The sequence below is a fragment of the Bombina bombina genome, chromosome 12, assembly GCF_027579735.1.
Source record: "Bombina bombina isolate aBomBom1 chromosome 12, aBomBom1.pri, whole genome shotgun sequence".
In the NCBI taxonomy this organism is placed as follows: domain Eukaryota; kingdom Metazoa; phylum Chordata; class Amphibia; order Anura; family Bombinatoridae; genus Bombina; species Bombina bombina.
This window is the reverse complement of record NC_069510.1, coordinates 125,700,769-125,725,305: the sequence shown is the minus strand read 5'-3', so window position 1 is coordinate 125,725,305 and position 24,537 is coordinate 125,700,769. Positions and strand designations below refer to the sequence as shown.

Genomic DNA, 24,537 nt, shown 5'->3' with positions numbered 1-24,537 from the left:
GTTTAGAATTGTAATAAGGGTGTATACAAGCTTTACAAGAGGATGTTTAGAATTGTAATAAGGGTGTATACAAGCTTTACAAGAGGATGTTTAGAATTGTAATAAGGGTGTATACAAGCTTTACAAGAGGATGTTTAGAATTGTAATAAGGGTGTATACAAGCTTTACAATAGGATGTTTAGAATTGTAATAAGGGTGTATACAAGCTTTACAAGAAGATGTTTAGAATTGTAATAAGGGTGTATACAAGCTTTACAAGAAGATGTTTAGAATTGTAATAAGGGTGTATACAAGCTTTACAAGAGGATGTTTAGAATTGTAATAAGGGTGTATACAAGCTTTACAAGAGGATGTTTAGAATTGTAATAAGGGTGTATACAAGCTTTACAAGAGGATGTTTAGAATTGTAATAAGGGTGTATACAAGCTTTACAAGAGGATGTTTAGAATTGTAATAAGGGTGTATACAAGCTTTACAAGAGGATGTTTAGAATTGTAATAAGGGTGTATACAAGCTTTACAAGAGGATGTTTAGAATTGTAATAAGGGTGTATACAAGCTTTACAAGAAGATGTTTAGAATTGTAATAAGGGTGTATACAAGCTTTACAAGAGGATGTTTAGAATTGTAATAAGGGTGTATACAAGCTTTACAAGAGGATGTTTAGAATTGTAATAAGGGTGTATACAAGCTTTACAAGAAGATGTTTAGAATTGTAATAAGGGTGTATACAAGCTTTACAAGAGGATGTTTAGAATTGTAATAAGGGTGTATACAAGCTTTACAAGAGGATGTTTAGAATTGTAATAAGGGTGTATACAAGCTTTACAAGAGGATGTTTAGAATTGTAATAAGGGTGTATACAAGCTTTACAAGAAGATGTTTAGAATTCTAATAAGGGTGTATACAAGCTTTACAAGAGGATGTTTAGAATTGTAATACGGGTGTATACAAGCTTTACAAGAGGATGTTTAGAATTGTAATACGGGTGTATACAAGCTTTACAAGAGGATGTTTAGAATTGTAATAAGGGTGTATACAAGCTTTACAAGAGGATGTTTAGAATTGTAATAAGGGTGTATACAAGCTTTACAAGAGGATGTTTAGAATTGTAATAAGGGTGTATACAAGCTTTACAAGAAGATGTTTAGAATTGTAATAAGGGTGTATACAAGCTTTACAAGAAGATGTTTAGAATTGTAATAAGGGTGTATACAAGCTTTACAAGAAGATGTTTAGAATTGTAATAAGGGTGGTTCTCATCCTATCTTACTAACCGTACATTTAGTGTAGCCTTCTACGGAGCATCCTCTGCCCGTTACCACTTTCTGTTGGGGTACCTCAAGGCTCTGTCCTTGGTCCCCTTCTCTTCTCAATCTACACGTCGTCACTAGGTGCCTTAATAAAGTCCCATGGGTTTCAATACCATTTGTATGCCGATGACACCCAAATCTACCTCTCTGCACCAGACCTACCTCCTTCCTTACTAACCCGTGTCACTAACTGTCTTTCTCACATCTCATCTTGGATGTCCTCTCACTACCTTAAGCTAAATCTCTCCAAAACTGAACTCCTTATTTTTCCCCTTTCTTCCAATGTCTCCACCCCCAAAATTTCTATAACTGTTGATAATTCCATCATTACCCCTACCCCGCTTGCCCAATGTCTTGGGGTCACACTTGACTCAGATCTTTCCTTCACTCCTCACATCCAGTCCTTGGCTAAAGCCTGCGGCTTCCACCTTAAAAACATTGCTAAAATTAGACATTTCCTTACACAAGATACAACCAAGATTTTAATCCACTCTCTCATCCTTTCCCGCCTCGACTACTGCAATTCCGTCCTCTCTGGTCTACCTAGCTGCCGCATAGCTCCTTTACAATCCATTATGAATGCCTCTGCCAGGCTCATCTTCCTTACTCGTCGCTCTTCATCTGCTGCACCTCTCTGCCAATCCCTTCACTGGCTTCCTCTTGCCTCTAGGATTAAACATAAAATCTTCACCCTGACATATAAAGCTCTCAACTGCACTGCCCCCCCCCTACATCTCAGAACTTGTCTCTAGATATTCTCCCTCCCGTCCCCTTCGATCAGCTCAGGATCTCCTCCTCTTCTCCTCTCTTGTTACTTCCTCACATTCACGTTTACAGGACCTCTCCAGACTGGCCCCCATCTTGTGGAATTCCCTGCCTCGCTCCATAAGACTCTCCCCTAGTTTTAACAGCTTCAAGCACTCCCTAAAAACTCTACTATTTAGGGATGCATACAACCAACACTAACCTTTCTTAACGCCATTGCTTTCCCCTTGAACCCCTTAGATTGTAAGCCTATGGGCCCAGCTGTTTACAGATCGCTTCATAAGAGCCGACTACAACAGTGAAACTCTCGGCAGGGCCCTCTACCCACTTGACCCCTACAAAAGCTATCCTGTACACCGACTATGTTTACAGCGCTGCGGAATCTGTTCGCTCTACAAATACCTGATAATAATAATAAGAATAATAATACAAGCTTTACAAGAAGATGTTTAGAATTGTAATAAGGGTGTATACAAGCTTTACAAGAAGATGTTTAGAATTGTAATAAGGGTGTATACAAGCTTTACAAGAAGATGTTTAGAATTGTAATAAGGGTGTATACAAGCTTTACAAGAAGATGTTTAGAATTGTAATAAGGGTGTATACAAGCTTTACAAGAAGATGTTTAGAATTGTAATAAGAGTGTATACAAGCTTTACAAGAAGATGTTTAGAATTGTAATAAGGGTGTATACAAGCTTTACAAGAAGATGTTTAGAATTGTAATAAGGGTGTATACAAGCTTTACAAGAGGATGTTTAGAATTGTAATAAGGGTGTATACAAGCTTTACAAGAAGATGTTTAGAATTGTAATAAGGGTGTATACAAGCTTTACAAGAAAATGTTTAGAATTGTAATAAGGGTGTATACAAGCTTTACAAGAGGATGTTTAGAGTTGTAATAAGGGTGTATACAAGCTTTACAAGAAGATGTTTAGAATTGTAATAAGGGTGTATACAAGCTTTACAAGAGGATGTTTAGAATTGTAATAAGGGTGTATACAAGCTTTACAAGAAGATGTTTAGAATTGTAATAAGGGTGTATACAAGCTTTACAAGAGGATGTTTAGAATTGTAATAAGGGTGTATACAAGCTTTACAAGAAGATGTTTAGAATTGTAATAAGGGTGTATACAAGCTTTACAAGAGGATGTTTAGAGTTGTAATAAGGGTGTATACAAGCTTTACAATAGGATGTTTAGAATTGTAATAAGGGTGTATACAAGCTTTACAAGAAGATGTTTAGAATTGTAATAAGGGTGTATACAAGCTTTACAAGAGGATGTTTAGAATTGTAATAAGGGTGTATACAAGCTTTACAAGAAGATGTTTAGAATTGTAATAAGGGTGTATACAAGCTTTACAAGAGGATGTTTAGAATTGTAATAAGGGTGTATACAAGCTTTACAAGAAGATGTTTAGAATTGTAATAAGGGTGTATACAAGCTTTACAGAGGATGTTTAGAATTGTAATAAGGGTGTATACAAGCTTTACAAGAAGATGTTTAGAATTGTAATAAGGGTGTATACAAGCTTTACAAGAGGATGTTTAGAGTTGTAATAAGGGTGTATACAAGCTTTACAAGAAGATGTTTAGAATTGTAATAAGGGTGTATACAAGCTTTACAAGAAGATGTTTAGAATTGTAATAAGGGTGTATACAAGCTTTACAAGAAGATGTTTAGAATTGTAATAAGGGTGTATACAAGCTTTACAAGAAGATGTTTAGAATTGTAATAAGGGTGTATACAAGCTTTACAAGAAGATGTTTAGAATTGTAATAAGGGTGTATACAAGCTTTACAAGAAGATGTTTAGAATTGTAATAAGGGTGTATACAAGCTTTACAAGAAGATGTTTAGAATTGTAATAAGGGTGTATACAAGCTTTACAAGAAGATGTTTAGAATTGTAATAAGGGTGTATACAAGCTTTACAAGAGGATGTTTAGAATTGTAATAAGGGTGTATACAAGCTTTACAAGAAGATGTTTAGAATTGTAATAAGGGTGTATACAAGCTTTACAAGAAGATGTTTAGAATTGTAATAAGGGTGTATACAAGCTTTACAAGAGGATGTTTAGAGTTGTAATAAGGGTGTATACAAGCTTTACAAGAAGATGTTTAGAATTGTAATAAGGGTGTATACAAGCTTTACAAGAGGATGTTTAGAATTGTAATAAGGGTGTATACAAGCTTACAAGAAGATGTTTAGAATTGTAATAAGGGTGTATACAAGCTTTACAAGAGGATGTTTAGAATTGTAATAAGGGTGTATACAAGCTTTACAAGAAGATGTTTAGAATTGTAATAAGGGTGTATACAAGCTTTACAAGAGGATGTTTAGAGTTGTAATAAGGGTGTATACAAGCTTTACAATAGGATGTTTAGAATTGTAATAAGGGTGTATACAAGCTTTACAAGAAGATGTTTAGAATTGTAATAAGGGTGTATACAAGCTTTACAAGAGGATGTTTAGAATTGTAATAAGGGTGTATACAAGCTTTACAAGAAGATGTTTAGAATTGTAATAAGGGTGTATACAAGCTTTACAAGAGGATGTTTAGAATTGTAATAAGGGTGTATACAAGCTTTACAAGAAGATGTTTAGAATTGTAATAAGGGTGTATACAAGCTTTACAAGAGGATGTTTAGAATTGTAATAAGGGTGTATACAAGCTTTACAAGAAGATGTTTAGAATTGTAATAAGGGTGTATACAAGCTTTACAAGAGGATGTTTAGAGTTGTAATAAGGGTGTATACAAGCTTTACAAGAAGATGTTTAGAATTGTAATAAGGGTGTATACAAGCTTTACAAGAAGATGTTTAGAATTGTAATAAGGGTGTATACAAGCTTTACAAGAAGATGTTTAGAATTGTAATAAGGGTGTATACAAGCTTTACAAGAAGATGTTTAGAATTGTAATAAGGGTGTATACAAGCTTTACAAGAAGATGTTTAGATTTGTAATAAGGGTGTATACAAGCTTTACAAGAAGATGTTTAGAATTGTAATAAGGGTGTATACAAGCTTTACAAGAAGATGTTTAGAATTGTAATAAGGGTGTATACAAGCTTTACAAGAAGATGTTTAGAATTGTAATAAGGGTGCATACAAGCTTTACAAGAAGATGTTTAGAATTGTAATAAGGGTGTATACAAGCTTTACAAGAAGATGTTTAGAATTGTAATAAGGGTGTATACAAGCTTTACAAGAGGATGTTTAGAATTGTAATAAGGGTGTATACAAGCTTTACAAGAAGATGTTTAGAATTGTAATAAGGGTGTATACAAGCTTTACAAGAAGATGTTTAGAATTGTAATAAGGGTGTATACAAGCTTTACAAGAGGATGTTTAGAGTTGTAATAAGGGTGTATACAAGCTTTACAAGAAGATGTTTAGAATTGTAATAAGGGTGTATACAAGCTTTACAAGAGGATGTTTAGAATTGTAATAAGGGTGTATACAAGCTTTACAAGAAGATGTTTAGAATTGTAATAAGGGTGTATACAAGCTTTACAAGAGGATGTTTAGAATTGTAATAAGGGTGTATACAAGCTTTACAAGAAGATGTTTAGAATTGTAATAAGGGTGTATACAAGCTTTACAAGAAGATGTTTAGAATTGTAATAAGGGTGTATACAAGCTTTACAAGAGGATATTTAGAAGTTGTAATAAGGGTGTATACAAGCTTTACAAGAGGATGTTTAGAATTGTAATAAGGGTGTATACAAGCTTTACAAGAGGATGTTTAGAATTGTAATAAGGGTGTATACAAGCTTTACAAGAAGATGTTTAGAATTGTAATAAGGGTGTATACAAGCTTTACAAGAGGATGTTTAGAATTGTAATAAGGGTGTATACAAGCTTTACAAGAAGATGTTTAGAATTGTAATAAGGGTGTATACAAGCTTTACAAGAGGATGTTTAGAGTTGTAATAAGGGTGTATACAAGCTTTACAAGAGGATGTTTAGAATTGTAATAAGGGTGTATACAAGCTTTACAAGAAGATGTTTAGAATTGTAATAAGGGTGTATGCAAGCTTTACAAGAGGATGTTTAGAATTGTAATAAGGGTGTATACAAGCTTTACAAGAGGATGTTTAGAATTGTAATAAGGGTGCATACAAGCTTTACAAGAAGATGTTTAGAATTGTAATAAGGGTGTATACAAGCTTTACAAGAGGATGTTTAGAGTTGTAATAAGGGTGTATACAAGCTTTACAAGAAGATGTTTAGAATTGTAATAAGGGTGTATACAAGATTTACAAGATGTTTAGAATTTTAATAAGGGTGTATACAAGCTTTACAAGAAGATGTTTAGAATTGTAATAAGGGTGTATACAAGCTGTACAAAAGAATGTTTAGAGTTGTAATAAGGGTGTATACAAGCTTTACAAGAAGATGTTTAGTATTGTAATAAGGGTGTATACAAGCTTTACAAGAAGATGTTTAGAATTGTAATAAGGGTGTATACAAGCTTTACAAGAAGATGTTTAGAATTGTAATAAGGGTGTATACAAGCTTTACAAGAAGATGTTTAGAATTGTAATAAGGGTGTATACAAGCTTTACAAGAGGATGTTTAGAGTTGTAATAAGGGTGTATACAAGCTTTACAAGAAGATGTTTAGAATTGTAATAAGGGTGTATACAAGCTTTACAAGAGGATGTTTAGAATTGTAATAAGGGTGTATACAAGCTTTACAAGAAGATGTTTAGAATTGTAATAAGGGTGTATACAAGCTTTACAAGAGGATGTTTAGAATTGTAATAAGGGTGTATACAAGCTTTACAAGAAGATGTTTAGAATTGTAATAAGGGTGTATACAAGCTTTACAAGAGGATGTTTAGAGTTGTAAGAAGGGTGTATACAAGCTTTACAAGAGGATGTTTAGAATTGTAATACGGGTGTATACAAGCTTTACAAGAAGATGTTTAGAATTGTAATAAGGGTGTATACAAGCTTTACAAGAAGATGTTTAGAATTGTAATAAGGGTGTATACAAGCTTTACAAGAGGATGTTTAGAGTTGTAATAAGGGTGTATACAAGCTTTACAAGAAGATGTTTAGAATTGTAATAAGGGTGTATGCAAGCTTTACAAGAGGATGTTTAGAATTGTAATAAGGGTGTATACAAGCTTTACAAGAGGATGTTTAGAATTGTAATAAGGGTGCATACAAGCTTTACAAGAAGATGTTTAGAATTGTAATAAGGGTGTATACAAGCTTTACAAGAGGATGTTTAGAGTTGTAATAAGGGTGTATACAAGCTTTACAAGAAGATGTTTAGAATTGTAATAAGGGTGTATACAAGATTTACAAGATGTTTAGAATTTTAATAAGGGTGTATACAAGCTTTACAAGAAGATGTTTAGAATTGTAATAAGGGTGTATACAAGCTGTACAAAAGGATGTTTAGAGTTGTAATAAGGGTGTATACAAGCTTTACAAGAAGATGTTTAGAATTGTAATAAGGGTGTATACAAGCTTACAAGAAGATGTTTAGAATTGTAATAAGGGTGTATACAAGCTTTACAAGAAGATGTTTTAGAATTGTAATAAGGGTGTATACAAGCTTTACAAGAAGATGTTTAGAATTGTAATAAGGGTGTATACAAGCTTTACAAGAAGATGTTTAGAATTGTAATAAGGGTGTTATACAAGCTTTACAGAAGATGTTTAGAATTGTAATAAGGGTGTATACAAGCTTTACAAGAGGATAGTTTAGAATTGTAATAAGGGTGTATACAAGCTTTACAAGAAGATGTTTAGAATTGTAATAAGGGTGTATACAAGCTTTACAAGAAGATGTTTAGAATTGTAATAAGGGTGTATACAAGCTTTACAAGAGGATGTTTAGATTGTAATAAGGTGTATACAAGCTTTACAAGAAGATGTTTAGAATTGTAATAAGGGTGTATACAAGCTTTACAAGAGGATGTTTAGAATTGTAATAAGGGTGTATACAAGCTTTACAAGAAGATGTTTAGAATTGTAATAAGGGTGTATACAAGCTTTACAAGAGGATGTTTAGAATTGTAATAAGGGTGTATACAAGCTTTACAAGAAGATGTTAGAATTGTAATAAGGGTGTAATACAAGCTTTACAAGAGGATGTTTAGAGTTGTAATAAGGGTGTATACAAGCTTTACAAGAAGATGTTTAGAATTGTAATAAGGGTGTATACAAGCTTTACAAGAGGATGTTTAGAATTGTAATAAGGGTGTATACAAGCTTTACAAGAAGATGTTTAGAATTGTAATAAGGGTGTATACAAGCTTTACAAGAGGATGTTTAGAATTGTAATAAGGGTGTATACAAGCTTTACAAGAAGATGTTTAGAATTGTAATAAGGGTGTATACAAGCTTTACAAGAGGATGTTTAGAGTTGTAATAAGGGTGTATACAAGCTTTACAAGAAGATGTTTAGAATTGTAATAAGGGTGTATACAAGCTTTACAAGAAGATGTTTAGAATTGTAATAAGGGTGTATACAAGCTTTACAAGAAGGATGTTTAGAATTGTAATAAGGGTGTATACAAGCTTTACAAGAAGATGTTTAGAATTGTAATAAGGGTGTATACAAGCTTTACAAGAAGATGTTTAGAATTGTAATAAGGGTGTATACAAGCTTTACAAGAAGGATGTTTAGAATTGTAATAAGGGTGTATACAAGCTTTACAAGAAGATGTTTAGAATTGTAATAAGGGTGTATACAAGCTTTACAAGAAGATGTTTAGAATTGTAATAAGGGTGTATACAAGCTTTACAAGAAGATGTTTAGAATTGTAATAAGGGTGTATACAAGCTTTACAAGAAGATGTTTAGAATTGTAATAAGGGTGTATACAAGCTTTACAAGAAGATGTTTATAATTGTAATAAGGGTGTATACAAGCTTTACAAGAGGATGTTTAGAATTGTAATAAGGGTGTATACAAGCTTTACAAGAAGATGTTTAGAGTTGTAATAAGGGTGTATACAAGCTTTACAAGAGGATGTTTAGAATTGTAATAAGGGTGTATACAAGCTTTACAAGAAGATGTTTAGAATTGTAATAAGGGTGTATACAAGCTTTACAAGAAGATGTTTAGAATTGTAATAAGGGTGTATACAAGCTTTACAAGAAGATGTTTAGAATTGTAATAAGGGTGTATACAAGCTTTACAAGAGGATATTTAGAATTGTAATAAGGGTGTATACAAGCTTTACAAGAATATGTTTAGAATTGTAATAAGGGTGTATACAAGCTTTACAAGAGGATGTTTAGAGTTGTAATAAGGGTGTATACAAGCTTTACAAGAAGATGTTTAGAATTGTAATAAGGGTGTATACAAGCTTTACAAGAAGATGTTTAGAATTGTAATAAGGGTGTATACAAGCTTTACAAGAAGATGTTTAGAATTGTAATAAGGGTGTATACAAGCTTTACAAGAGGATGTTTAGAATTGTAATAAGGGTGTATACAAGCTTTACAAGAAGATGTTTAGAATTGTAATAAGGGTGTATACAAGCTTTACAAGAGATGTTTAGAATTGTAATAAGGGTGTATACAAGCTTTACAAGAGATGTTTAGAATTGTAATAAGGGTGTATACAAGCTTTACAAGAAGATGTTTAGAATTGTAATAAGGGTGTATACAAGCTTTACAAGAGGATGTTTAGAATTGTAATAAGGGTGTATACAAGCTTTACAAGAAGATGTTTAGAATTGTAATAAGGGTGTATACAAGCTTTACAAGAAGATGTTTAGAATTGTAATAAGGGTGTATACAAGCTTTACAAGAAGATGTTTAGAATTGTAATAAGGGTGTATACAAGCTTTACAAGAAGATGTTTAGAATTGTAATAAGGGTGTATACAAGCTTTACAAGAAGATGTTTAGATTTGTAATAAGGGTGTATACAAGCTTTACAAGAAGATGTTTAGAATTGTAATAAGGGTGTATACAAGCTTTACAAGAAGATGTTTAGAATTGTAATAAGGGTGTATACAAGCTTTACAAGAAGATGTTTAGAATTGTAATAAGGGTGTATACAAGCTTTACAAGAGGATGTTTAGAATTGTAATAAGGGTGTATACAAGCTTTACAAGAAGATGTTTAGAATTGTAATAAGGGTGTATACAAGCTTTACAAGAAGATGTTTAGAATTGTAATAAGGGTGTATACAAGCTTTACAAGAGATGTTTAGAATTGTAATAAGGGTGTATACAAGCTTTACAAGAAGATGTTTAGAATTGTAATAAGGGTGTATACAAGCTTTACAAGAGATGTTTAGAATTGTAATAAGGGTGTATACAAGCTTTACAAGAAGATGTTTAGAATTGTAATAAGGGTGTATACAAGCTTTACAAGAGGATGTTTAGAATTGTAATAAGGGTGTATACAAGCTTTACAAGAAGATGTTTAGAATTGTAATAAGGGTGTATACAAGCTTTACAAGAAGATGTTTAGAATTGTAATAAGGGTGTATACAAGCTTTACAAGAGATGTTTAGAATTGTAATAAGGGTGTATACAAGCTTTACAAGAAGATGTTTAGAATTGTAATAAGGGTGTATACAAGCTTTACAAGAGGATGTTTAGAATTGTAATAAGGGTGTATACAAGCTTTACAAGAAGATGTTTAGAATTGTAATAAGGGTGTATACAAGCTTTACAAGAGATGTTTAGAATTGTAATAAGGGTGTATACAAGCTTTACAATAGGATGTTTAGAATTGTAATAAGGGTGTATACAAGCTTTACAAGAGGATGTTTAGAATTGTAATAAGGGTGTATACAAGCTTTACAAGAAGATGTTTAGAATTGTAATAAGGGTGTATACAAGCTTTACAAGAAGATGTTTAGAAGTTGTAATAAGGGTGTATACAAGCTTTACAAGAGATGTTTAGAATTGTAATAAGGGTGTATACAAGCTTTACAAGAAGATGTTTAGAATTGTAATAAGGGTGTATACAAGCTTTACAAGAAGATGTTTAGAATTGTAATAAGGGTGTATACAAGCTTTACAAGAAGATGTTTAGAATTGTAATAAGGGTGTATACAAGCTTTACAAGAAGATGTTTAGAATTGTAATAAGGGTGTATACAAGCTTTACAAGAGGATGTTTAGAATTGTAATAAGGGTGTATACAAGCTTTACAAGAAGATGTTTAGAATTGTAATAAGGGTGTATACAAGCTTTACAAGAGATGTTTAGAATTGTAATAAGGGTGTATACAAGCTTTACAAGAAGATGTTTAGAATTGTAATAAGGGTGTATACAAGCTTTACAAGAAGATGTTTAGAATTGTAATAAGGGTGTATACAAGCTTTACAAGAAGATGTTTAGAATTGTAATAAGGGTGTATACAAGCTTTACAAGAAGATGTTTAGAATTGTAATAAGGGTGTATACAAGCTTTACAAGAAGATGTTTAGAATTGTAATAAGGGTGTATACAAGCTTTACAAGAAGATGTTTAGAATTGTAATAAGGGTGTATACAAGCTTTACAAGAGGATGTTTAGAATTGTAATAAGGGTGTATACAAGCTTTACAAGAAGATGTTTAGAATTGTAATAAGGGTGTATACAAGCTTTACAAGAGATGTTTAGAATTGTAATAAGGGTGTATACAAGCTTTACAAGAAGATGTTTAGAATTGTAATAAGGGTGTATACAAGCTTTACAAGAAGATGTTTAGAATTGTAATAAGGGTGTATACAAGCTTTACAAGAAGATGTTTAGAATTGTAATAAGGGTGTATACAAGCTTTACAAGAAGATGTTTATAATTGTAATAAGGGTGTATACAAGCTTTACAAGAGGATGTTTAGAATTGTAATAAGGGTGTATACAAGCTTTACAAGAAGATGTTTAGAATTGTAATAAGGGTGTATACAAGCTTTACAAGAGGATGTTTAGAATTGTAATAAGGGTGTATACAAGCTTTACAAGAGGATGTTTAGAATTGTAATAAGGGTGTATACAAGCTTTACAAGAAGATGTTTAGAATTGTAATAAGGGTGTATACAAGCTTTACAAGAGGATGTTTAGAATTGTAATAAGGGTGTATACAAGCTTTACAAGAGGATGTTTAGAATTGTAATAAGGGTGTATACAAGCTTTACAAGAAGATGTTTAGAATTGTAATAAGGGTGTATACAAGCTTTACAAGAGGATGTTTAGAGTTGTAATAAGGGTGTATACAAGCTTTACAAGAAGATGTTTAGAATTGTAATAAGGGTGTATACAAGCTTTACAAGATGTTTAGAATTTTAATAAGGGTGTATACAAGCTTTACAAGAAGATGTTTAGAATTGTAATAAGGGTGTATACAAGCTGTACAAAAGAATGTTTAGAGTTGTAATAAGGGTGTATACAAGCTTTACAAGAAGATGTTTAGTATTGTAATAAGGGTGTATACAAGCTTTACAAGAAGATGTTTAGAATTGTAATAAGGGTGTATACAAGCTTTACAAGAAGATGTTTAGAATTGTAATAAGGGTGTATACAAGCTTTACAAGAAGATGTTTAGAATTGTAATAAGGGTGTATACAAGCTTTACAAGAGGATGTTTAGAGTTGTAATAAGGGTGTATACAAGCTTTACAAGAAGATGTTTAGAATTGTAATAAGGGTGTATACAAGCTTTACAAGAGGATGTTTAGAATTGTAATAAGGGTGTATACAAGCTTTACAAGAAGATGTTTAGAATTGTAATAAGGGTGTATACAAGCTTTACAAGAAGATGTTTAGAATTGTAATAAGGGTGTATACAAGCTTTACAAGAGGATGTTTAGAATTGTAATAAGGGTGTATAACAAGCTTTACAAGAAGATGTTTAGAATTGTAATAAGGGTGTATACAAGCTTTACAAGAGGATGTTTAGAATTGTAATAAGGGTGTATACAAGCTTTACAAGAAGATGTTTAGAATTGTAATAAGGGTGTATACAAGCTTTACAAGAGGATGTTTAGAGTTGTAATAAGGGTGTATACAAGCTTTACAAGAAGATGTTTAGAATTGTAATAAGGGTGTATACAAGCTTTACAAGAGGATGTTTAGATTGTAATAAGGGTGTATACAAGCTTTACAAGAGATGTTTAGAATTGTAATAAGGGTGTATACAAGCTTTACAAGAGGATGTTTAGAATTGTAGTAGGGTGTATACAAGCTTTACAAGAAGATGTTTAGAATTGTAATAAGGGTGTATACAAGCTTTACAAGAGGATGTTTAGAGTTGTAATAAGGGTGTATACAAGCTTTACAAGAAGATGTTTAGAATTGTAATAAGGGTGTATACAAGCTTTACAAGGATGTTTAGAATTGTAATAACGGGTGTATACAAGCTTTACAAGAAGATGTTTAGAATTGTAATAAGGGTGTATACAAGCTTTACAAGAAGATGTTTAGAATTGTAATAAGGGTGTATACAAGCTTTACAAGAGGATGTTTAGAATTGTAATAAGGGTGTATACATGCTTTACAAGAAGATGTTTAGAATTGTAATAAGGGTGTATACAAGCTTTACAAGAAGGATGTTTAGAGTTGTAATAAGGGTGTATACAAGCTTTACAAGAAGATGTTTAGAATTGTAATAAGGGTGTATACAAGCTTTACAAGAGGATGTTTAGAATTGTAATAAGGGTGTATACAAGCTTTACAAGAAGATGTTTAGAATTGTAATAAGGGTGTATACAAGCTTTACAAGAGGATGTTTAGAATTGTAATAAGGGTGTATACAAGCTTTACAAGAAGATGTTTAGAATTGTAATAAGGGTGTATACAAGCTTTACAAGAAGATGTTTAGAATTGTAATAAGGGTGTATACAAGCTTTACAAGAAGATGTTTATAATTGTAATAAGGGTGTATACAAGCTTTACAAGAGGATGTTTAGAATTGTAATAAGGGTGTATACAAGCTTTACAAGAAGATGTTTAGAATTGTAATAAGGGTGTATACAAGCTTTACAAGAAGATGTTTAGAATTGTAATAAGGGTGTATACAAGCTTTACAAGAGGATGTTTAGAGTTGTAATAAGGGTGTATACAAGCTTTACAAGAAGATGTTTAGAATTGTAATAAGGGTGTATACAAGCTTTACAAGAGGATGTTTAGAATTGTAATAAGGGTGTATACAAGCTTTACAAGAAGATGTTTAGAATTGTAATAAGGGTGTATACAAGCTTTACAAGAGGATGTTTAGAATTGTAATAAGGGTGTATACAAGCTTTACAAGAAGATGTTTAGAATTGTAATAAGGGTGTATACAAGCTGTACAAAAGGATGTTTAGAGTTGTAATAAGGGTGTATACAAGCTTTACAAGAAGATGTTTAGAATTGTAATAAGGGTGTATACAAGCTTTACAAGAGGATGTTTAGAATTGTAATAAGGGTGTATACAAGCTTTACAAGAAGATGTTTAGAATTGTAATAAGGGTGTATACAAGCTTTACAAGAGGATGTTTAGAATTGTAATAAGGGTGTATACAAGCTTTACAAGAAGATGTTTAGAATTGTAATAAGGGTGTATACAAGCTTTACAAAAGGATGTTTAGAGTTGTAATAAGGGTGTATACAAGCTTTACAAGAAGATGTTTAGAATTGTAATAAGGGTGTATACAAGCTTTACAAGAAGATGTTTAGAATTGTAATAAGGGTGTATACAAGCTTTACAAGAAGATGTTTAGAATTGTAATAAGGGTGTATACAAGCTTTACAAGAAGATGTTTAGATTTGTAATAAGGGTGTATACAAGCTTTACAAGAAGATGTTTAGAATTGTAATAAGGGTGTATACAAGCTTTACAAGAAGATGTTTAGAATTGTAATAAGGGTGTATACAAGCTTTACAAGAAGATGTTTAGAATTGTAATAAGGGTGTATACAAGCTTTACAAGAAGATGTTTAGAATTGTAATAAGGGTGTATACAAGCTTTACAAGAGGATGTTTAGAATTGTAATAAGGGTGTATACAAGCTTTACAAGAGGATGTTTAGAATTGTAATAAGGGTGTATACAAGCTTTACAAGAGGATGTTTAGAGTTGTAATAAGGGTGTATACAAGCTTTACAAGAAGATGTTTAGAATTGTAATAAGGGTGTATACAAGCTTTACAAGAGGATGTTTAGAATTGTAATAAGGGTGTATACAAGCTTTACAAGAAGATGTTTAGAATTGTAATAAGGGTGTATACAAGCTTTACAAGAGGATGTTTAGAATTGTAATAAGGGTGTATACAAGCTTTACAAGAAGATGTTTAGAATTGTAATAAGGGTGTATACAAGCTTTACAAGAGGATGTTTAGAGTTGTAATAAGGGTGTATACAAGCTTTACAAGAAGATGTTTAGAATTGTAATAAGGGTGTATACAAGCTTTACAAGAAGATGTTTAGAATTGTAATAAGGGTGTATACAAGCTTTACAAGAAGATGTTTAGAATTGTAATAAGGGTGTATACAAGCTTTACAAGAAGATGTTTAGAATTGTAATAAGGGTGTATACAAGCTTTACAAGAAGATGTTTAGAATTGTAATAAGGGTGTATACAAGCTTTACAAGAAGATGTTTAGAATTGTAATAAGGGTGTATACAAGCTTTACAAGAAGATGTTTAGAATTGTAATAAGGGTGTATACAAGCTTTTCAAGAAGATGTTTAGAATTGTAATAAGGGTGTATACAAGCTTTACAAGAAGATGTTTAGAATTGTAATAAGGGTGTATACAAGCTTTACAAGAAGATGTTTAGAATTGTAATAAGGGTGTATACAAGCTTTACAAGAAGATGTTTAGAATTGTAATAAGGGTGTATACAAGCTTTACAAGAAGATGTTTTGAATTGTAATAAGGGTGTATACAAGCTTTACAAGAAGATGTTTAGAATTGTAATAAGGGTGTATACAAGCTTTACAAGAAGATTTGAGACAAGGTGGAGGGGTAGCAATAGGGCTATAGGTGGAGAAGAAGGAGGGTCAAGAGAAGGTTTCTTAAGGAGGCGAGTGTCTAGTTCATGTTTATGGGATGAGAGAAATGTACCAGTTTTAAGGAAGAGAATGAAAATGTTCGTGAGAATTGTTGTAAGTAGATGACGTGGAGGTCATCAGTTGTGAGCGAGTAGAATCAAGTGGACTTGTAGTAAGATGGAATGATGATAATACAGCCGATATCACATCCTCTGTAGGAGCTGACTATGTGGCTGGACTGACCTTGCTTGTTTGTGGTCACTTTGGAACGGTTGGAAATTGTTGGCCAGTCTGGTCAAATACTTGTCCTCTGGGAACCCCAAATACAAATAGCTTTTTTTTATACCATAATCTATTCACAGTGACCATCATACTAGACACAGTCACTACAGATCACAAGGTGTATAGTACACATAAGGACGGAGGAAGTTTATAGGTTTGTTTGTCTAGGAGGGACATCCAGGGTCTTCAGGTGAGGTTCAGCAGAACCTACTTGCACAAACCCTCCTCATAAGATTCCTAGATGTGTAATATAACCTCTGTCTTGTTTATATTAAAGTTTAATAAATATATTAATGGGATTTAAATTTGTCATCATTTTATGACGCATCATTAGTGGGGGACATTATGTTCTGCTTCATCTATGTTTTAAAGGGACATAAAATTGCACAAAGAACCTACTCTAACGTATTAGAATATTTAATATTGCACTACTGAATGCATTTAACAGTGTGCTTCTTTACAGGTGTTAAACACACAGTTATATGCCTTTACTGCAATAATAAAATAGCATCAGCTCCAGAGCAGCACTACTGGGAGCTAGCTGAGCACATCTGATGAGTCAATGACAAGAGGCATCTATGTGTTGCCACCAATCACCAGCTAGCTGCCAGTATTGCACTGTGGCTCCTGAGCCTACCTAGGTATGCTTTTCAACAAATTATACCAAGAGAATGAAGTAATTGTTATAACAGAAGTCATCTGAAAATTCTCTTAAAGCTGCTGCCCTGTGTGATCCATGAAAGTTTAATTTCACAACCCTTTAAAATCACCTTACCCTCTGCCCTCCCATCTCATCTTTAGCAATCATATTGTTCTCTCGCCTCACCCTCTCTCATAGTGTAATAAAGAGGTCCCATGACTGACCTACAGAACATTAATAAAGTGATCTGCTGAAGTCACTAAATCTTACTACAGATGGTGTAGCACAGGAGCCCAGAGCTAGTATCACATGTTATATTTTCATTGCAGGCATTTGCTAATCCAGAGGATGCATTGAGACATGGAGGATTACAGTATTTCCGAGAAGATCCTGATGTAGAGCGATATCGGAGGTAAGTACCTCACACAATGTATTTATATTTATCTGTGTATATATAATTGAAAGGAGAACCATTCAGCCATTTGGGCTCTATCTGTGTCTAAAGAAATCTGATATTAATAGATACATTTACCAAACAAATTCTGCTGTTCATAGTCTAGAGCCAGTTGCATGTCATTTATTTTGACCTTTCCTGAGGGATTAGTATATTTAGCACTCCTGAGATTTCAGCATTAAAGGGATTTGAAAAACAAAAAAATTATTTTGAGATTCAGACAGAAGATTTCCAATTTACTTCTATTATTAAATTCACTTCATTCCCATGATATTCAGTGTTGAAGAGATACTTGGGTAGGTGTCTGGAACACTATCTGACAGGAAAGAGTGCTGCCATTTAATGCTCTTACAAATGGATAAAAAACTGCTGCTATATAGTGCTCCAGATACATGCATGCGCCTGAGCTTACCTCCCTGCTGTTCAACAAAAGATACCAAGAGAACAAAAGATTTGATAATAAAAGTAAATTAGAAAGTTTTTATTGCTGAATAAAGATTCTATTTTTGCTCCAACTCTATAGCTATTAATTGTATTTAACAATAAAATAATTAAATGTGATATTTGAAGTCACATTTATTGATGAGATATGTAAAGTCATCACATGCACAATAACTGGGCAGATTATCTCCAAATGATCGTGTTGTTAAACCTGAATATTTTATTAGCGTGTCAGTGCCAGCCGCCCTTATAAGAAAATATTTACAGGGAAACACTTTCACTACAGTAAATGCACTCTGATCCCTTGATGGGAACATGTCTTTAACTCTGAATTTATTTAAAATTGTGTAATAAGGATTAGCGTTGACTTCCGTAAGCAAATGCAATTAATACGCAATTCGCTTTGACAGTTATATTGAAACAGTAGTAACTTTATCAGTTTGATGCATCATTCACTGAATGCTACAAACACTATTAAAGTGAGTCAGATTTTCACAAATTGCTCGTGTACCTTTTAGCCAAATCCAAAATCCTAAAAAACAATCGTTTGCTAAAGCTTTTGAAGTATACTTTTAAAATGACTCATACAATTCCTCCCTCTGTATCCTTCAGATTTAGTTCAGGTAGAGCAACTAATCTGAGATTCCAGGAGCTAAACATTCTTTTAACTTGAAGTTGAAACGATAAAGAAACATGTTTGCGATGAATTTTCACTATTTTGCCTGCCTTTCCTGTAATTCAAATCTGTAATTTGTATTTTTTTTCACTGTCCCCTGAGAAGCTGGTGTGTATTCCATAATATTCATACTCCTGACCCTGCAACATGATACACAGTAAATGCTTAACAGTGCAGGAGCTTACCTATACTTTTTGAAACACTAGGATAAATAAAGGGGACTTTCAGTCATGAAGTATAAAAAACTGCATGTTGAAAGTTACTTTATTTGCAGCGAGTTTATGTCGGTCTGAGCACCTCTGGCCATGGCAAAACTCTATTTTCTTATGGGGTGACATTTCGACCTCTTAGCCAATAGCGTGCTAGCCATTCAGCATAATGCCTATCGGTTAACATGGCTATTGGCTAAGACGTGGAAACGTTTTGATGTTGGTGGCCGGAGGTGCTCAGACCGACATGAACTTGCTGAAAATAAAGTTACATGATTGAAAGTCCCCTATATTTATTGTGCTGGTAAATCCTAGTGTTTCAGAAATGCTAGGATTACATGCATCATGTAAGATGCATGGACTACTATTTGCCGGATCAGAAGTTATCAACTAAATATAGACAGCAAAATGGTCACATCAAGTTCAACAGTCGTATGATAAATGTCATCATCCGCTGATCAATAGATAACACACTGATCTGCTCAAACTCAAAATACAAGATGGTGCTGCCAATAACACAGACAGCCATTTATTTATGACAATTGAATTGTTCCTAATAGAAAAGATACTAAATACATCATCATCAATTAAATGTAAAAACATATCTACTATATATCAACAGTTGTGAAACCGATACAGATATCAATAGCTATGTCTACCTATCTGTAAATGACATTCAAAATAATTTTAACGAAAGAACAACACTTTATCTGATTACTACACACATAGGGGCCGAATTATCAAATGTCATGTCCACCCGACATACGCTGTCGGCATTTATCATTGCCCAAACATTTCACAAGAAATGCATGTGCAATGCCGCCCCCTGCACATTCGCGGCCAATAGTCCGCTAGCAGGGGGTGTCAATCATCCTGATCGTATCTGATCGGGATGATTTGGCGGACTAGTTAAAGAGTGGCGGTCTTAAGACTGCTGCTACTTAAATCCTGTTTCCGGCTAACCAGAAGGCTTGCGCGGAATAAGCAGTATCCGTTGCTTGATAAATGTACCCCATGGTCTCAATGTCGTTTTTCTCTGATCAAACGCCGATAACGGTGCCATTGCAGGGAACTATCATGGGAATTATTATCCTTGACTGTGTTTTTTTTGTTTTGTTTTTTATATAGAACATAATAATTCCTTATATATGTAATACAGGTAGAAAACCTTTTATCCAAACTGCTTGGGACTGCTAAAGGTTTGAAATTCGGAATAGTTTAGATTTATTTGCATCTGTAAAACGGGACAGATTGGAGAGGGGATGGAACCAAGTGTAAACAACAATATCTTATCTTATTTAGGTAATATTTATATGTCATTATACAGCTTATACATGTAACCTAAATGTAGTTTTATATCAGTTTATTACTTTTGTATACATAGTACCATGATAAAGATAGTACAGTACTGTAATCAGACAGGTAATATGTTTATGTCATTATACAGCTTATACATGTAACCTAAAGGTAGTTTTATATCAGTTTATTACTTTTGTATACATAGTACCATGATAAAGATAGTACAGTACTGTAATCAGTAAATAATATTTATTTGTCATTATACAGCTTATACATGTAACCTAAAGGTAGTTTTATATCAGTTTATTACTTTTGTATACATAGTACCATGATAAAGATAGTACAGTACTGTAATCAGTAAGGTAATATTTATATGTCATTATACAGCTTATACATGTAACCTAAAGGTAGTTTTATATCAGTTTATTAATTTTCTATACATAGTACCATGATAAAGATAGTACAGTACTGTACTCAGTAAGGTAATATTTATATGTCATTATACAGCTTATACATGTAACCTAAAGGTAGTTTTATATCAGTTTATTACTTTTCTATACATAGTACCATGATAAAGATAGTACAGTACTGTAATCAGACAGGTAATATTTATATGTCATTATACAGCTTATACATGTAACCTAAAGGTAGTTTTATATCAGTTTATTACTTTTCTATACATAGTACCATGATAAAGATAGTACAGTACTGTACTCAGTAAGGTAATATTTATATGTCATTATACAGCTTATACATGTAACCTAAAGGTAGTTTTATATCAGTTTATTACTTTTCTATACATAGTACCATGATAAAGATAGTACAGTACTGTAATCAGACAGGTAATATTTATATGTCATTATACAGCTTATACATGTAACCTAAAGGTAGTTTTATATCAGTTTATTACTTTTGTATACATAGTACCATGATAAAGATAGTACAGTACTGTAATCAGTAAGGTAATATTTATATGTCATTATACAGCTTATACATGTAACCTAAAGGTAGTTTTATATCAGTTTATTGCTTTTGTATACATAGTACCATGATAAAGATAGTACATTACTGTAATCAGACAGGTAATATTTATATGTCATTATACAGCTTATACATGTAACCTAAAGGTAGTTTTATATCAGTTTATTACTTTTGTATACATAGTACCATGATAAAGATAGTGCAGTACTGTAATCAGTAAGGTAATATTTATATGTCATTATACAGCTTATACATGTAACCTAAAGGTAGTTTTATATCAGTTTATTACTTTTGTATACATAGTACCATGATAAAGATAGTACAGTAATGTAATCAGTAAGGTAATATTTATGTCATTATACAGCTTATACATGTAACCTAAAGGTAGTTTTATATCAGTTTATTACATTTGTATACATAGTACCATGATAAAGATAGTACAGTAATGTAATCAGTAAGGTAATATTTATGTCATTATACAGCTTATACATGTAACCTAAAGGTAGTTTTATATCAGTTTATTACTTTTGTATACATAGTACCATGATAAAGATAGTGCAGTACTGTAATCAGTAAGGTAATATTTATATGTTATTATACAGCTTATACATGTAATCTAAAGGTAGTTTTATATCAGTTTATTACGTTTGTATACATAGTACCATGATAAAGATAGTACAGTACTGTAATCAGTAAGGTAATATTTATATGTCATTATACAGCTTATACATGTAACCTAAAGATAGTTTTATAACAGTTTATTACTTTTGTATACATAGTACCATGGTAAAGATAGTACAGTACTGTAATCAGTATGGTAATATTTATATGTAATTATACAACGCATACATGTAACCTAAAGGTAGTTTTATATCAGTTTATTCCTTTTGTATACTTAGTACCATGATAAAGATAGTACAGTACTGTAATCAGACAGGTAATATTTATATGTCATTATACAGCTTATACATGTAACCTAAAGGTAGTTTTATATCAGTTTATTACTTTTGTATACATAGTACCATGATAAAGATAGTACAGTACTGTAATCAGTAAGGTTATATTTATATGTCATTATACAGCTTATACATGTAACCTAAAGGTAGTTTTATATCAGTTTATTACTTTTGTATACATAGTACCATGATAAACATAGTACAGTACTGTAATCAGACAGGTAATATTTATATGTCATTATACAGCTTATACATGTAACCTAAAGTTAGTTTTATATCAGTATATTACTTGTGTATACATAGTACCATGATAAACATAGTACAGTACTGTAATCAGTAGGTAATATTTATGTGTCATTATACAGCTTATACATGTAACCTAAAGGTAGTTTTATATCAGTTTATTACTTTTGTATACATAGTACCATGATAAAGATAGTACATTACTGTAATCAGTAAGATAATATTTATATGTCATTATACAGCTTATACATGAAACCTAAAGGTAGTTTTATATCAGTTTATTACTTTTGTATACATAGTACCATGATATAGTACAGTACTGTAATCAGTAAGGTAATATTTATATGTCATTATACAGCTTATACATGTAACCTAAAGGTAGTTTTATATCAGTTTATTACTTTTATATACATAGTACCATGATAAAGATAGTACAGTACTATAATCAGTAGGTAATATTTATATGTCATTATACAGCTTATACATGTAACTTAAAGGTAGTTTTATATGTTTATTACTTTTGAATATATATTACCATGATAAAGATAGTACAGTACTGTAATCAGAAGTAATAGTTCTTGTTTTAAATGAATATAGATGACTATTTATATTTTAGTACACAAAAACCAAACCAGACATCAGCCAATAGGATTTTTTCAACCTTAATTCCGATTGGCTGATAGAATTCTATCAGCCAATCGGAATCTAAGGGATGCCATCTTGGATGACGTCACTTAAAGGAACCTTCATTCGTCGGGTAGTCTTCGGAAGAAGAGGATGCTCCGCGCCGGATGTCTTGAAAATGGAGCCGCTCCACGCCGGATGGATGAAAATACAAGATGCCGTCTGGATGAAGACTTCTGTCTGTCTGGAGGACCACTTCTCCCGGCTTGGATGAAGACTTCTCCCGGCTTCGTTGAGGACTTCTTGCCACTTTGATGAGGACTTCTCCCGGCTTAGTTGAGGATGGATGTCGGATCTTCAAAACTGTAAGTGGATCTTCAGAGGTTAGTGTTAGCTTTTTTTAAGGGTTTATTGGGTGGGTTTTATTTTTAGGTTAGGGCTTTGGGCCCCAATAGAGCTAAATACCCTTTTAAGGGCAATGCCCATCCAAATGCCCTTTTCAGGGCAATGGGGAGCTTAGTTTTTTTTTAGTTAGGGTTTTATTTTGGGGGTTGGTTGTGTGGGTGGTGGGTTTTACTGTTGGCGGGTTTGTTTGTATTTTTTTTCAGGTAAAAGAGCTGATTTCTTTGGGGCAATGCCCCACAAAAGGCCCTTTTAAGGCTATTGGTAGTTTAGTTTAGGCTATTTTTATTTTTTATTTTGATAGGGCTATTAGATTAGGTGTAATTAGTTTAAATATCTTGTAATTTGTTTTTTATTTTGTGTAATTTAGTGTGTTTTTATTTTGTAATTTAGGTAATTGTATTTAATTTATTTAATTGTATTTAATTTAGGTAATTTGTTTAATTGTAGTGCAGTGTTAGGCGTTAGTGTAACTTAGGTTAGGTTTTATTTTACAGGTAAATTTGTATTTATTTTAGCTAGGTAGTTATTAAATAGTTAATAACTATTTAGTTACTATTCTACCTAGTTAAAATAATTACAAACTTGCCTGTAAAATAAAATTAAACCCTAAGCTAGATACAATGTAACTATTAGTTATATTGTAGCTAGCTTAGGCTTTATTTTATAGGTAAGTATTTAGTTTTAAATAGGAATAATTTAGGTAATGATAGTAGGTTTTATTTAGATTTATTTGAATTATATTTAAGTTAGGGGGTGTTAGGGTTAGACTTAGGTTTAGGGGTTAATAAATTTAGTATAGTGGCGGCGACGTTGGGGGCGGCAGATTAGGGGTTAATAAATGTAGATAGGTGGCGGCAATGTTAGGGACAGCAGATTAGGGGTTAATAATATTTAACTAATGTTTGTGAGGCGGGAGTACGGCGGTTTAGGGGTTAATATGTTTATTATAGTGGCGGCGATGTCCGGAGCGGCAGATTAGGGGTTAATACTTTTATTTTAGTGTTTGCGATGCGGGAGGGCCTCGGTTTAGGGGTTAATAGGTAGTTTTATGGGTGTTAGTGTATTTTGTAACACTTTAGTTGTGAGTTTTATGTTACAGCTTTGTAGTGTAAAACTCATAACTACTGACTTCAGAATGCGTTACGAATCTTGACGGGATAGGGTGTACCGCTCACTTTTTGGCCTCCCAGGACAAGCTTGTAATACCGGCGCTATGGAAGTCCCATAGAAGAAAGACTTTATGCAATTTGAGTAAGTTGATTTGCGGTAAAGCCAAAAAAGTGTGCGGTGCCCTTACATCTGCAAGAGTCGTAA

At 32.4% G+C, this 24,537-nt stretch overlaps 1 protein-coding gene across 1 annotated transcript in view; it reads left to right on the top strand.

The window, feature by feature from the left end:
• The window catches only part of PTGES (prostaglandin E synthase), a 194,221-nt gene that overhangs the window by 15,968 nt on the left and 153,716 nt on the right, over positions 1 to 24,537 (top strand). Inside the window, exon 2 of the mRNA XM_053696097.1 lies at positions 17,265 to 17,347. Within this exon, the coding sequence (XP_053552072.1) occupies positions 17,265 to 17,347 (83 nt within the window). The remainder of the gene's footprint in view (positions 1 to 17,264; positions 17,348 to 24,537) is intronic.